The sequence below is a fragment of the Aythya ferina genome, assembly GCF_964211825.1.
Source record: "Aythya ferina genome assembly, chromosome: 20".
Taxonomy (NCBI): Eukaryota; Metazoa; Chordata; class Aves; order Anseriformes; family Anatidae; genus Aythya; species Aythya ferina.
This window is the reverse complement of record NC_140318.1, coordinates 1727524-1743129: the sequence shown is the minus strand read 5'-3', so window position 1 is coordinate 1743129 and position 15606 is coordinate 1727524. Positions and strand designations below refer to the sequence as shown.

The following is a 15606-nucleotide window of genomic DNA, read 5'->3' as shown; positions in this document are numbered from 1 at the left end:
TGGGCAGCCTTTGTGATGCTTTACTTTTCCTCCATAAGCAAAGCATTGTTTTCTGAGCCTGGAATCCTTCCTGCATGGAAGCTGTTAAATCATACGCTTACTTTTTCTCTGTAAAGATGTTGCATGGACAGGTGGCTTGTCTGGTAACCTGGGAATGCACTAACCCATACTGCATGGAACAGCCTGCGCACCAAGGCGGGGTCTGCTGCTGTTGCTGTTACTAAGACTCACGTAGTGCATGTGCCGTGAGGTCGCTCCTGACACTTCCAGTTTACGTGCATAGATTCCTTCAGGTACCTCTGCTTCTTCTATCCAAAGACACTTCTTGTAGATTCTTTCTGTTCATTCTCATCATCCACATGACTTTTTGCAGAACAGTCTTTCCTTTCCCTCTTAATAGGACAGTTCCTGTGGTGGGGGGGCAGGGAGAAGGACATGCTGCAGCTTACAGGCATTTGCTGTTAACGGTGGCTGTAGAAGCAGAGGGGCCAGCTGCGTTCTTGCTCTTCCTCCCTCCCACCAACAGCAGCAAGTAAGGAGCATGCAGCAGGCAGTAGGAGCAGACTTCTAAAACCTCCTGTAGCACTGGTACTGTGTGACTAATCTGCATGCTTGTGCAAAACGAGAACTAACCAGTAGCACATGGCTTGAATTTTGGCAGTCTTAGAGAGACGACTTTAGCTTCAGTCACTGGAAATGGCAGAAGGACCTCCCAGAAGGTAGTCTGGGGCTATTCCTTCTGTGTATTGCTGTGTGACGTGGGCAGAGACTGCATGGCATCCAAAAGCTGTGAATAATTGAGCTTGAGCTTGAATTCTTTTGCTTTTATCTGTGAGATGGCAGATACTATTTTTAACAGTAAGAAGTATTTCCCATTTTTAGGCTTATTGTAATTTTAAAGGTTTCTTTAATGATAAAAATTCCTCTTTTTTTTCTTTTTCATTCTTTATTGTTGTGCTCCATACTATCCTTAATTCTACCAGCAGCTGAAGAACGTTCACTTGACTGCATTTCTCTGCTCTGTATTTGGGCCTTTAGTCTTCTCCATCTCCCATCCATGTACTGACTTTAACATCATCCCCTTCCTGCTGCATGTTGTTTTCAACTTCTTTCTGCTGAAGAATGTCATTGCTGAATGTCACTAATTTTGAATTAGGAGAAAATTTCAGATGTCGTTACTAGCTGTTCTTTGTATAAAAAGTGTTCCATTAAAAAAAAAAAAAAAAAGACATTTTGCTGAGCGATTAAGCAAGCATTCTCTGTGCAGGTGCCCTCAAACCCTGTGCTTGTCCTTTTCCATTCAGGTACACATCTGCTTTTTTTTTCCTCTTTTTACTTCCTCAACTTTGACCATGTTGGGCTCTTCAACTTTATTGTAACCACTGGAGTTTCATTGTTTCTCCATTAATTTCTTTTACAGAAAGGGACTCCAGGTGCTTTCTTCCCCTCCCCACTAATTGAAGTAGCTGTCCCTGTAGCCTGTGGCTCTTTACTGCTCCTCAGTATTGCTCTCATATTCATGGTTCTCACTGCAAGGAAGAGGCGCCAGTCAGAGGGAACCTACAGCCCAAGTCAGCAAGAAGTGGCAGGAGCTCGGCTGGAGATGGACAGTGTCCTAAAGGTGCCACCTGAAGAGCGGTTAATATAGGCACTACCCTGACAAGGAGATGTACCTGCGAGGTCTGCTTTGACCTTGATCTTTTTCCAGCACTTGCAGCAGCAGATCCACTCTTATCTCAGTTTCCTTAAGGCATGGTAATGAAGACCTGGATTTAGAAGTACAAGGCAGACTGTATATGCGATAGCTGTTCCAGCTGGTTTCATTTAATTGAGTCAGTTGCACACCAGTGGCTCATAGTGAGCCTCTTTACCCCCTTCTGTCCTGCCCCATGGGCTGCCCCCATACTTTTACCCCAGTAGGAGCTGTTGAAGTGCACCGGCTTTGAAGTTGGCATGTTTAAATCTGCAATGGCACATTTAAATCTGTTTAAAAGGCAGGGTTAAATTGGGCACTAACTTAGAGCCAAAGGTCTCTATGTAGTTTTAAGGAGAGTTGGATGGAGGATATTTACAGTTGCTTTATATACTCTGCTCTGTTTTTTGTTAACAACTGAACACACTCAAAGGCATATGAGGTTTTTACAAAGCAATCTTCAACAGCAACAGCAGCTGTGACCTCCTGTCCTGTGATGGACACTGTTTCAGGGAATTGTCATTAATTACGGAAATCATTGTACAAATCAATGTTTTATGAAGTAATGTTAGACATTCCCATGGGTACCATACAAGAAAGGTACAGCCACAATGACGTGGGTTTGTGAACCAGTGCTGGAGCTGGCTGCAGTCTTGGGGTGCCAAGTACTGAACTTGTGCCTTGCATGGGGCAGGGGGTGGGTGGGATGAGCAGGAAAACTTCTGCAGTGCCTGGACTCGTGTGATAGAGCAGGGACTAGGGTACCTAGTGAGGGAAAGGGGGTGGGGGAACTCAGGGCGAGCATTGCTGTCATCACCCTGACAGTACCAATGCAGTTTAGTGAGGCAGGGGGACGGGAAGGAGGGATGTGGAATGCCGTGCTGTCCATGGGGAAGCTCTCAGTAACACCCTGTTCTACCACAGCAGCCAGTGTGGGCGCACCTTAGTAACTCCTCCATTGTGGGAGCTGTCGGGGCTGCAGGGGCTGCCCTTCTCCTTGCAGTTGGTGCAGCCACGGTGATTGCCATGAAGAGGAGGAGAGCAACTCAGGGAAGATACAGTCCAAGCCGGCAGGAAAAAGACGGGGCTCGAGTGGAAATGTGGAACGTAATCAAGCTGCCACCAACTGAGAGGCTGATATAACAAGTGGGGTCACAGGTGGTGTCGTCCTTTCACAGTCATGGAACTGTTGCAGCATTTCGGTCTTAGGCCAACTCGTTTTTGTTTTAGTTTTTGTTTTGTAGGACAGGTCTGTACTGCTTTAAGCTACTTACAGGACCCTTGGCAGTAAGATTCAACTGCTTAAATGAACTTGGTAATTTTATGTTATTCCAGTTCATCCCACAAAAGCTTTGTATAAAATTGGTCTGCAAGCAAGAGCAGTAAAGTCTGGGGAGAAAAGAAAAGCCCTGGAGGTGGTGACAGCAAGGAAGCAAGTAGTGGCTATGGCGCAGCAGAGGTAAGGTGTGTGGACCCATACCAGAACACAGTGCCACTGGTCCCTAGTGAGCTGGTAGAGGCAGCTGTGTGCTGCCAGCCTTACCCATTGCATCCATCCGTCATTTCTGCAGTAACTGTCACTGCTGGCAGTCAGGGTCGCTGGACCATGCAGCTAAGTGAGGAAGGTCTAAGGGTGGGGAACAACTCACTGTATTAAGAAATTACAAAACAGTGTGCCTGTGCCATGGCAGGTGACTGATGGAAGGTAACTCCTAGAGCAGCTGCTGTCCTTCCACAAGAGGACCACAGTGAAATACCAATATGCTATAGTGCACTTCTACTAAAGCTTTTTTCCTAAGACTAGACTAAACCATAGGAATATATTAAGTGCCTTTCTAAGACTGCCTCACCGGTTACAGTATTAATGTTCTTGAAAGTAGGATGCTTATATGTAGAAAAACTGATCACTTGCTTTGATCAGACTACAATGTTGACATTAGCAGGCTGGGTGGTTTGTTTTCTTCCCCCCTCAATCTGTTCCTAGGTCTAGTATCTGCCAACCACACAGAGCAGACTGCGGTGACTCAGGCGTTGACATTAAAAAGCAGGACCACACAATAGTCCTTAGTAAGAGCTTTAACGTTTGAATGTCAAGTGATACTTGCGTGAGAAGGGGGTGAAAGACATTTTTCAAGACTTGTAGCCTTCTGGACACCCAGGTTTGGGCTTGTCGATACAGAAGAGTGGAATTTAGTTAATTAGTATACTGAACTTTAACATGAAACTGGTTTGTTGTTGTAGTGAGACAGCATTTATTTTCCACTTTGCTCCAAAAGGGATATTTATTTTTGTGGCGTTACTGCTCCTTTGTTACTGTTTTAGCTGATGAATGTGCAAGTTTGTCTTTAACATAATGTGTCAAAGCCTGAAGAAAGAACTACAGCAGAGCAGGCCAAATAAGGCTTAAAATCAGTAGCATCTCAGAATAATTACTACATATATCTGTGAGAAATATTTAGAAAACAGTGTCTGCTTTTTAATCTCCAAAATACTATTAATAAGCAGGGTGTGAATATGCACACCGTAGCTAATTGCCACTGGAAGACAACGCTATACTGTTTTATGCTTTTTGCTCTTAGATTTTTTTAAAAGTGTAGTTGTAAACATTTTTTTTTGTGTAGTTCTAAGCAAAGGGAAGAGATGAAACTACTGATCAGGGCTGTCCAATTAAGAACAGGTCTTCTGCATGTGTGCAACTGTGGACGTAAGGTAAAGAATGAAATATTTGGAAAAGCAGAACACAAGAAGTCATTAGGAGGTGAAGCAATTAATATTTTGTCTTTAAAGTCACTTTTCTCTAATAATTAGGAGAATTTAAAAGAGCAAGTGGTGATGTCACCCTGGCTGTGGTTTGGAAAGGAATTGGACATAGTACTGATAAGTTAGTGCACGTCTGCATTTCAGGTCAGGGAGCTTGCTATCACTTTTATTTATTTATCAGCAGTAATGCTGCTGTTATTTGTAACATGGATGATTTGCTCTGTGTATGTTCCAGATACTATTTAGGAAGGTCTAACATACTTTTAGAATAGAGACAGCTCTACTGCCCACTAACCTTGCTACAGGGGAACAAGTTAAACTGCACACCTTAATAAAATGATGAGTAAAATTTTGCCCAGCAGCATCTGGGCAACAGGACTAAAGCAATGAAGCAGGAAGGGCTTTTCTGGCAGAGCAGGTCTGAAGGGGAGGGCCCCACATGCAGAGCTGGTTACTGTGTCTCTAGAGAAACAAAAATTCACTCTTGGTCTGAGACTGCCCCATCTTAAGGGTGGTGTTTGGGGTTATCTCCTGGTGAGAAGGGACTCAGACCCCACACCAGCAGCCATGGGCAGAGTGCCCTGTGTCCTGCCAGAGTGCAGCTGCATCTAAACCTTTACTTAAATGCAAAGGTAGGTGTGTTTTTCTTTATCCCATAATGACATACAGTAAAGCTACAGCAAGCTTAGAATACATGTATGTTGCTTTGGGTTTCCCAAATCTCAGGCCTGATTAAACTCCAGGTTGTTACCAGGAGAGGTGTGTACTTTGACTTTTTAGCTCTGTTCCATTTTTTCATAGATATAAAAATGTAGAAAAATGAAGGCAGCAATGGGATCTAAATATTATCAATCGGTATTACTCTAGCCTGTGTTATTTTGAGAAGAACAGAATTGTGTTGGAAGAGCTGAATATTACTAAGCTGCTGACCTATCCTGAAAGGCAACAAGTAGCTACAAAACCCACAATAGTAAAGACACCTGAAAACCCAGCAAACTGCAAGCAGTGAATCTGTCTGCATCCCCTGCTGCTGCTGGGTAGTCAGCAGGAAGGCTGCTGCTCAGTCACTTTACGGGATTAGGAGCAGACATTTGTACTTCAAGCACCCAAAGCCAGTACTAGTAAAAGTGTTAAAATATTTTTGTCAGTGTCTTGAGCATTTCTGCAAAAATAATTTATGAAAGTAAGTTTTTTTCAATAATGAACTTAACTTTCTTTTGATATTTAATTTTTAAATATATTTTTTCACAAAACTGGATTTGCTGTAGTTAATGGTCACAGTCCTGATCTTTTGTAATTGTAAATTTTATAAGTTGTAAAAAAATAAATAAATAAAAAATAGAATGTCCCTCAAAAGAAATTTACAATAAAAATGGATAAAAATAGACTTCGTTATCATGACCTGTGATTGCTTTCTCTCTTCACCTGTACTGAAGCACGTGCTACTAGGTGTTATTACACATATACTACATGTACTTACTTGCTAAGGAAAGCTAGCCGTGATACTATTAACCCTTGGATTTATGACAAAGACACACTGTCAGACTGCATTTAGAGCTGAGACATACCTAAGAGTCGTAGATCTCTGGCCTAAGTCAGGACAGATACCTGCAGCAGCAAAAATCCTATTCTGGAGAAAAGGGGGACAGCAACCTCCAAGAGAAGGGAGAAAGCCAGAGAGGATGAACACTCCTGTCTGTACCACCCCATCTGACCCAGCATGTCTGGAGAGAACCAGGACTGAATATCAAAGGCAAGTCTCATTTAAGCTTTTAGAAGACCATTTCCTACATCAAAAGCCTACACAGATATCTCCCCTCCAGTGGTCTGAAGACCTCTTCTGCAATCCCCAGCTGTACAGCAAGATGCAGCAGATGGGGCTGGGACCAGATGGACTTCTTACCTTGGTAAGTGTCTGGTGGCAGTGCCGCAGCAGCTGTGGGAGGCAGCAATGTGCCCGCTGCAGGGCACGCTGCGAGCCCTTACCTGGCAGGAGAGCGTTACGCGGACGGAGCTTGGGGAGCAGCCTGTTGAATTGCAGCACGGAAAGTGTTTTTCTTTTCCTTTATAGAGTAATTCAAAGTAATAGAAGTTATAACATGTAGCCTTCACTATAATAGATAAAAGGTGGGTCTGATTGACAGCTTCCAATTCGAATGTCTAACACGCTTCCAAACCCAATGAAGTGAAAACAATAAAAATACGGGTTTACAACAGTTCTTAAACTCTGGGTCAGAAACATACCCCTATTTCTAAGAGGAAAACATCTGTAAATAAGTGGTACCAAACAAGCAAACAGTATGGACAGTACAGGAAACTGTATAAAGCTGGACCTAAAAGTCATTGATGAAAAATAACAGACAAGAAGTAGTACTTCTTATACTAGATGACTACAACTATCAAAAATACTTCTACAACAGAAAAAAAATGTTTTACTTCTGATCTTGCCCTCCCAGGCATACTTTGTTTATGTTTGGCACTATTAGGGCTTAATCGTTCCAGGAATTCCTGAGTTTAAGACAGACGACTATTCAAGGAGGTGAGGAAGGACACAAACTCCAGCATCGTGCTGCCTTGTACCCCTTGATCTCAGAGGTTTGTTCAACCTCCACCCTTCCCACCTTCAAAATAAAACGAAAGGTATTAATGCCATTTATATTAAACGTTAGTTACGAAGCACTTAAAACTACTGACCTAAAATAAATCCAAGAGTGCTTGTTTGACTAAAAAGAGCAACTTCAAAAATATTTAATTTGGGAATTATACTATACAATATGGGAAGAGTAAAATAATCAACAATTGAAAATGATCTGCAGTGATACAGAATTACCTGAGTGTTTTCCTATCTAGTTAAGCATGTGTATTACACCTACTGAGTATAGCCTCAGTGTGTGACAAAAAAAGAAAAAAAGTATGTGAAATTCAAATTACACATCATATGCAGAACTATCTGGTGTTTGTACATATCCGTTATAGTTGGAAAAGTTTTATCATCTAGCTCATAGTGAAGGAAATCTGAAAATTACAGACTGCATTTATATATAATGTTCATTTTCTAAACTGTATAAAATAAAATGGAGCTATTGTCTTAGACTTTAAATATTTTACTATGCAATACTAAAACCATCTGTCTTCCAACACAAAAAGAAAATACAAATCCAACTGAATGGCTCGTAAGAGTAACAGTGCTTTACAGAAATAGAGTATTATTAATGCAATACTATGGTCTTTCCCAAACTGTTGGCATTTCAGATAATATTTTTCTTTTGTATTGCACAGACTCAAACGCACAGACAGCCATTTTCATACACTAGAGTAAGAAAACCTCCAAGATTATATGAGTAAAATAGATACATTGGAAATAATTCAGATAAAGCTTTACAAGATTTTCCCCGTGTGTCCAAAATGATTTCCTTTACCAAAGGCTTAATGGCGATGTGATTATGTCTTCTGGAGTAACATGTTTTAAATTGGACTGTGCCAAAATACAAAACAAAACAAAAAAGCACCACTTAAGTAAAACAAAAATGATAACTGCAAAGACAGCAAATTTTAAAGGAGTTGCTAAGACTAATATGAAATTTCTTGAGAATACTATTGCCACAGAAGTGTCTTAGAAAATCAGAATGAACGTACCCTTTAACCTTCTTGTTGCATTTTTGTACTTTGTGACCTCGCAGTCCATTTCACGGTCGAGTTAATGTCTCGTTAGCCCAGAAAACTGTTCTCATCAAAAGCAGGATAAAGATCGTGGGTTTTAAGACAGACTGAAGGAGTGGAGAGCCTTGCAGACCAGAATGAAATCCCATTTCTTAAAGGTAGCAGTTAGCACTTCTGAAGTCCAGCAGTGACAGGCAGCTGCCATGCGTTGGCCTTCCAGCATTACATCACTTAGCTCTACTTGGGGTCTTATTTCTGTCTGTGCAGACAAGCACTGTGGCTTTAATCTCTCTGCACTTGGACATCCTGTCAGTATGCTTTTAACTTCAATTCATGAGCCAGGGACTTTTATACCCCATTTTTTCTCTCTCTCTCTTTTTTTTTTTTTAATAATCAAGTAAGATATTGTTACATCCCATTCATATACTGCCATGTATAATATTTATATATAATATTAACATATACATACATAAGAACTAGGATACTTTTCATGGACTCTATTTTCTGATGCATTTAACAAAAAAAGAAAACAAACTATAAACAACAATAAAAGAAAATCAATTGCTGGTGTTTCCGGTTTCCCAACAGAGATGCAGGACCAAACCCTGAGCAACTGCTCTGTGCTATGGTTTTGTTGCAACAAGGAATTATGAAAATTCTGCACCAGAGAGGTCCCTGGTACCTCTCAGTGTCAAGTTTACTGGGGGAGGGAAATAAAAAAAAAAATGCAACAAAAGCTCACCCAACAGTATGACCTAGATGAACATCAGTCTTCTAAGAGAGGACAAACTCGGTCAGGCTAAGCCTTATGGATTAACTCAGTGCAGTCCACAAATCTGGTTTGTTTGCTGCACTTTACATGTGAAAGGAAAATACAGCCATATAAGCAACACAGGAAAAACTGAACTGAACATCATTCACACAGGCAGCAAGAAAACACAAGTACAATGTGCTATGTCATGCTCCCGGCTGTGCTAAGGACTGAAAATAAAGGGCAGGTGTAACTTCTGCATCAGTAGTATTGTCTGAAAAGCTACGTGTGGAAAACCAAACCAAATCAACCAAAACCCAACTACCTTCATGCTTTGGTCAGTGCAAAAGTCATGGGGGTTTTCAGTGGCAGAAAGTAAGAAAACAGTTGCAGGGATGAGGACAACGTGGGAACTCCCCAGCAAAACAAACTCTGGGCAAAAAGCAATCATGGGAATTGCAGCATGGTGATGGTCCTGCAGCCATCCTGGCTCAGACTTCCATAAAAGAAATGCTTGGTTTTATGCTGGCTCAAAAAAACAAAATCTCTGTCAATTCCAAAGCGACATCAAAAGGCCATCATCAGGAACACTACTCAAAGGTTTCCCATTGCTTTCTGAGCTGTTCAACCTTACCTGGTGTGGATGACACATCTTGCTTTGTCTTTTTTAACAAATCTTCAAATGGATCTTTTGTCTCCTCAGATTTTGAGGATTGTAACATTGACTCTAAACCCTTAGCTGGCCTGGAAGGGATCAAAGGAGGTTCATTAGACAGAAGAGCTAGTACTTGCTTGGTATCTACCTTGGAACTGGACTTGCCCACCTGTAATGTTCTGGATTTAGAAGGACCACTTAAACATGCTGGCTGTAGAGAGCTTGCTGGAGAAGCACTGTGGCTCTGCAGCAATAAGGAGCTAGCTTGTGCCATAGCTGGAGCCTGGCTAAACAAGTTTGGCATGGACAATGTTGAAATGTTTGGCTGAGGTCTTTGTGGTGGGTAGAAACCAGAATTAGGTGTTATGAAGCTAGAGCTATACGCATGACCTAAGGTGGGGGTGAAAGAGCCCCTTGGGGGTCTAACAAGAGACACTGACAGGGCTCCTGGCACTGTTTGTGTAAATGGATTAGGAGATGCCTGTAAAAAAGGTGGCAGCGCTGGGGAAGGATAACTGAGTGACTGGACAAATGGTGCAGCTGGAGGAGGCACAAAGTCACTTGCCACTGAGGCAAAGCCCGCTCCAGAAGGTGGAGTGGCTGAGCTCTGCAGGCTGCAGGAGCCTTGCTGTGGGCCACTGCTTTGCCAGCTGGCTGTTTTTAATGGATCCAGCAGGTTAAGAAGGTAGTCACTTTCATTACCAGTATTGTCTGTCTTCACCTTGACGGGTTGGAGCATCTCTGTAGTGCTGCTAGCACTGGACAAAAGCTGAGATGAATGAGAGGAATAATTCACAGACTGCTGGACTTCAGGGTCTAAGGACACCCTACCAGCTCCGAAGGGCTCTGGGATAAGATCTGAAACCAAATGGCTACGTCCTGTAGTGTGGGCGGTTAGAGTTTCTGTTGGCCCGGCTGGAATCTGATGCTTGGAAGCCCTGGGTGCTGGCGGTGGTGGCACTATCCCCAGTTCAGGAGTCTTTCTTCCCTGTGGCCTAGGAATGGTGATATTCCCTCGAGTGGCAGGATTTGATTCATCCTTTTCCACAGGAGCCAGAATGCTGTCTCTGCTCCGGGGTCTCCTTGTGATTGGCGGCATGTTACCATGTGCAGTCAGGGGTCGTTCTGGTGAGCTTTGGGAATACTTGGTAGGAATAGCCATATCATCGTGACCCATGCTCCACAGCTTGTTGTAAGGATGAGACAGCTTCATGGGTGGTACAATCCTGTTCCTCTCGGCAACACCAAGTTCCATTCTCTGCAAGAAAACAATGTTAGCTTTCACAGATCTTCTCAAAACACTGATCATAAAGTGACGACAGGCTATGAGCGGAGGAGGATCTGTCTGCAGAGTGTGAACACTAGAAGGAGAGGAACAATTGCATGCAGTCCAGAGGGACAAACGGGAAAGCAGAAGCAGGACTCTGCAGTTTTAATTCCAGCTTTGCCTCTAATGAGTTGTTCAGCTGTGATATCTTGTGGCATCTCTTGAGAGCCACGTAAGGAGTATGCAGCTATATCTAAGGTACCAAACTGGCGAACGTTTAATTGTTGTATAGAAAAAGCAGTCAAATGAAATACGTGAAGTGATGCAACACAAAATTAAATATTATTTTAAGGTAGAAATTACATCCTTTTCTTTCATGTCACATGAATATCTCTTAGCCTGCTTTAGTTTGTCACTTTCTCAGATGCATATATTTAGTGATGTTCTTCATAAAGAACATTCCTCTTCAACAATCTATTTTGTTCAACTGATACCTACACCAAAATGTCCACATCAAAATAAGGTCATTAAAAACATGCAGTTTCAAGGAGACCTGAAAATTCCCTTCTATTTCTTCTCACTTTTGAGCATCAGCTTCAAAGATAACAACGTGTGATAGCCATACGAAAAAACATTCAGAGGAATACACAAGTATTTTCTGCTTTAAAAGTAAAGGCTGTAGTTCTAGGAGAAAAAAGTTACTGTTTTATAACTGAGGCCCATTTCAATAATTTCTTAATTCTGAAATGAATTTCAAAACACATGGACAGAAGGCTGGAAATTTTACCAATATTAAGAAAATAATTCTCAAAGAATAATCGAAAACAGACAGCCCTAGTTCTGTGCAAATTCCCCCAGGGCATATGAAAACCTGTCCAAACCTGGTAGTCAAACGTGCATCGCTGATGTCCCTCTTCTTTGGGAGTCCGCAGGTCTTCCAGGCTCTTAGCCTGGCTGAGAGGCTGAGGCTGTGTTTCTACTTCTAAGTTAGGGAAAATGTCTTCAAGGAGGTTGATTTCTGTGGTGTTGCTTGAGAGGAGAGGACTTGGAGGCAGAGGCTCTTTTGCCTTTTCTGGACTGACAGCCTCTTCCCCATCAGCACTATCTGATTCTTTCAGGGCCCGGTATGGCTGAGGCCTATGAGACAAGAAAACAGAAATCAAGTTGAAAATTGTCTTTTTCATATATATATATTTTTTTTCCAAAACACGTATTTAGCAAGGAGTTGGATGGCTTTACAAAAAGTTTTTGGGTAGCAAATTACAGTGGCTTGTGAACAGCAGGTGTGTGAACAAAGTGACTGAGGGCAGGACATACAAAGATGACTTGGCACTCGAGGAGTTTTCAGAAAGGAAAAAGATGTAAGTGGGAAGTACTCAGAGGAAAGCTGTGATTATGCAGTTAGAGACAGACTGATGAGCCAAGTCTCTCCGAGCAGGAATAACCGGATGCTAGCTCTCCATTTTGACAGCCTGGCCCTTCCCACCCAGGCAGATGGCTGTTGCTGTGCTCAGTCCTTCTAGGCAGGAAGTCAGAGCAAGCACACCACAAACTGCTCCATGTTCTGCAGGCACTTACATTCACTTGTTTCAAGCTAACTCAGCTTGAAACATAATTCAGTGTTTTCCTGCAATAATTGGGAATACTGTGCAGAGTTCCAATGATTATACTGGTGTCATCTTATCAAGAAACAACACAATTCATTATGAAGACACCTATTTTACATTTAAAGCCAAGGCTAAGTTAGCAACATGCTTTTCTTGCACATACCTCAGCAAAAAAAAATGAACAACAGCAGATTTGCATATCAGTTCTGTGTACAGAGAACAGCAGCATAATGCACATCCAATTAATAACAAGAAGTGACACACATATCTGTGGTGATTGGCATTTGACTGTCAGCCAGATTTACCGTGGCATTTAAACAAGATTTCAATTAAAAGAAAATATTTGTGAGACCTCCAAAAACAAAGATAATATGGAAGAACCCTCCTCTTCTTTCCATATTTTATTATAACACATCTATATCATGCAAATTTCTTAACAGTCCTTATTTCCTTCATCAACAAATAAATAGGCATTCAGCTAGGAACAGAAGAGTATAATAATGCAAGTACAAGACAGACAGCTGATGGTACATGTCCTCAGGAAGAGTGTGATCTTGCAAATCTTGGTTGTGTCTTTAGTCTCTCACATTATATGTGCTCATCTGCAAAGCATTTGATCACACTGCAAAAAATACCAAAACCCTGAGGAATTTTTTGCACAGAAACCATTTTGGTAGCCTGGATTCCCTTATCTTAAACGCAAGAGTGCGTGAACATTTTTCTTGCCCTTTGCAAACAGGTATGTGTGAGCCTTGGCTGCAGGACGCAGCCATCTCCCCTAGGCACCCATGCTAGAAGAAGGAGCGTTGCCTGTCAGCTCCTGTTTCCCTGGCCAGTCTGCCCAGGGGCCCCAGTGCATCTTTTTCAGATACACTGTCATGTGGAGGGAGGTGCACGCGGATTCAGCCATGCTAAATAACCTCATACTGCATATTTGAGCAGAGCACCCCAGAGAGCACTCTCGAGGTGAGGCCTCACTGGCAGTCATCCTGTAGATGCAATACAGCCGAGCTGCTCAGCACCGTGTTTCAAAACTAGGCAAGACGTAGTTAAGAAGGTTTGGGAATTTACCAATCTGCAACAATTTACAAATTAAAAGGTTGCATACAAGTAATACAGTGAGTAAACTCAACAAGTCGCTTGCTATCTCTTGTATAATTTAAGGTCAGGTTGTACTCTAAACCGTTGGAAGGACGTCTGCATGACGACTCCCCTGAGTCACTGGGGATCTAGTACTTGACAGAACAGGGAGGCTGGGATCAAGCAAGTGAAACTGGAAAAAGCTGATGACTGCACTGAAATAAAGCTCACGGGACAATCCAAAAAGCACAGCTAGCACTGTACAAGGAAGAGCAGCAGAAGGTTTGGACAGGAACACAAGCGGCACATTGGAACAAAGGGCAAGTGGAAGGGTTACCTCCCACACAGCTCGGGTTGAACAGAAAACAATAAAGCTGTGCATTGCTGCATACTGATTCATGCAGGAGTATGCTTTTGCATGCCTCTAAATACCAAAACAAACAAGCAGGAGAAATGTGGAACATTCATCAAGTGCTGTATAAAGACTGCAGGAGTATTTCCAAAATCCCAAGTATTGGAGCAGGCACCCTGACCAATGCAAAAACTATTGTTTAAAGACCGAATTAATACAATGAAAGAATAAAGGATAGACCATTCAAAAGGAGCAGAGAAGAAAAAGTTTTCAGAGAAGCCAGAGACAGGATCCTCTTCCTGCTGAAATTCATCATCAGAAGAGTCCTCAGAGAGGAAGACTGTATAGTGTCGCATAGGCTTTACAAGGCTGGGGGAAACGGAGAGAAAAGTAAGTTACCAAGTTGTCACATTCAAAGCTGCAGAGGAGAAAGAAAACCAAGTGAGTCGTAGGCTCTAAATAATTTCTGAACGTGACTGACTGCCACTGCAAAGAGCTCTGCAGACTCATGTTAAGCTCTACTTTCAAGGCAGAAAATGTAACTCTTCTAAAAATGTCTAGGGTATTGTCTGCTTGGGAAGGGTACTAGGACCTGCAATCAGATCCACGTTGCAAAAGAAGCCAACACAGAAACCCGCAATTCCTCCACTGCATTTTCTAGAGATTTGGGCATTCTATAAACTTGTTCACTCAGGCTGGTATCAAACATGCAATAGAAGGAAAGAGCTGGGGATACCGACAAGGAAGACTAAGCAGCACAAATAGAAGAGTATGGTCATTAAAGCCAAAAAAAAAAAAAAAAAGAGACACAAACAGAGTGGTCATAATAGGCTTCAAGTATTACGGATCAAGGGCAAACGTTAACATCATCTTAAAAATTCCAGCATATCCGGAAGATCACCATGCTGTGCTGCTGGACAGTCTTGTATGTATTTGATATCGTATGTGCTTCTGGAAACACACTTGAACTCTAATAAAAAACAAACAAAACAACCCCAACCATTTCACCAGACTTTTGACAAGAATCTATCAGTCATCTTTATTTTATACACAGAGGTCAGATCTGAAGGATTTGCGCTTCTACCTCATGAAGACAATGGCGAAATTCTTGAGTGTAAAAGTAACTCTGAATGCCTATTCAGGTAAATGTTAGGGGGTAAAAGAAAAATATTTTAGGATTGCTGAAATTTTAAATATTTTTCTGTTCTGTATTGTAGCTATCCCAGTGCTTCACTTTGCTTTAACCTTAAAACCAGTGAATTACTATTTTTTTATATAAAGTAGAAGCTTCTACTCTTCACCCTAAAGCAGCTATCACTGCTTTAAACAACTAAATGCACCACCAGCTTTAGAAGAATAGGAAAGAGCACAGGAGCAAGGTACTTAAATGGAAATACACTGGAACCAAGAGGCTGAAAAGTGTGAAGAAATTAATAGCAATTACTGCCTCATTTGTAACACTAAAATACCCTAATCTTAAGTAAAGTACAAAGCAACAACCACTGTTTATTCCCTCTGAAACACTGAAGCTCTGGATCACAAAAGAGCTTAGAGAAAGTACATTCCCACAAAGGAAATACTAAGACAAATGCTTTGTAAGTAACTGAAAGCAGTAAAAGCACATCGAGACCTACCAATACTAACCAGAGGACTCTACAACATAGCTCAGTGCGTTTTTATCTACTAAAACTCAAGGACAACAACGTGTAGTGCCATCAAAATTATATGTGCTTATAATAGAAAATACTCTTGGTTTTTATTTTATTTTTTTCTCACCATTT

At 41.8% G+C, this 15606-nt stretch overlaps 2 protein-coding genes across 16 annotated transcripts in view; one reads left to right on the top strand and one right to left on the bottom strand.

Annotated features, from left to right (window-relative positions):
* Positions 1-2719, top strand: part of CRB2 (crumbs cell polarity complex component 2) — a 126811-nt gene extending 124092 nt beyond the window's left edge. For all 8 annotated transcript variants that reach the window (XM_084493725.1, XM_084493728.1, XM_084493729.1 and 5 more), the window contains one exon: positions 1421-2719. In XM_084493725.1, coding sequence (XP_084349851.1) covers positions 1421-1648 — 228 coding nt within the window. In that variant the 3' untranslated portion in view covers positions 1649-2719. The remainder of the gene's footprint in view (positions 1-1420) is intronic.
* Positions 2720-7639: 4920 nt separating this feature from the next.
* The window catches only part of DENND1A (DENN domain containing 1A), a 190621-nt gene continuing 182654 nt past the window's right edge, over positions 7640-15606 (bottom strand). For 5 of the 8 annotated variants that reach the window (XM_084493738.1, XM_084493741.1, XM_084493742.1 and 2 more), the window contains 3 exons: positions 14066-14194; positions 11668-11923; positions 7640-10777 (listed from right to left, as the gene is read on the bottom strand). In XM_084493738.1, coding sequence (XP_084349864.1) covers positions 9455-10777; positions 11668-11923; positions 14066-14194 — 1708 coding nt within the window. In that variant the 3' untranslated portion in view covers positions 7640-9454. The remainder of the gene's footprint in view (positions 10778-11667; positions 11924-14065; positions 14195-15606) is intronic. The other 3 variants (XM_084493743.1, XM_084493744.1, XM_084493745.1) reach the window with 1 other exon arrangement.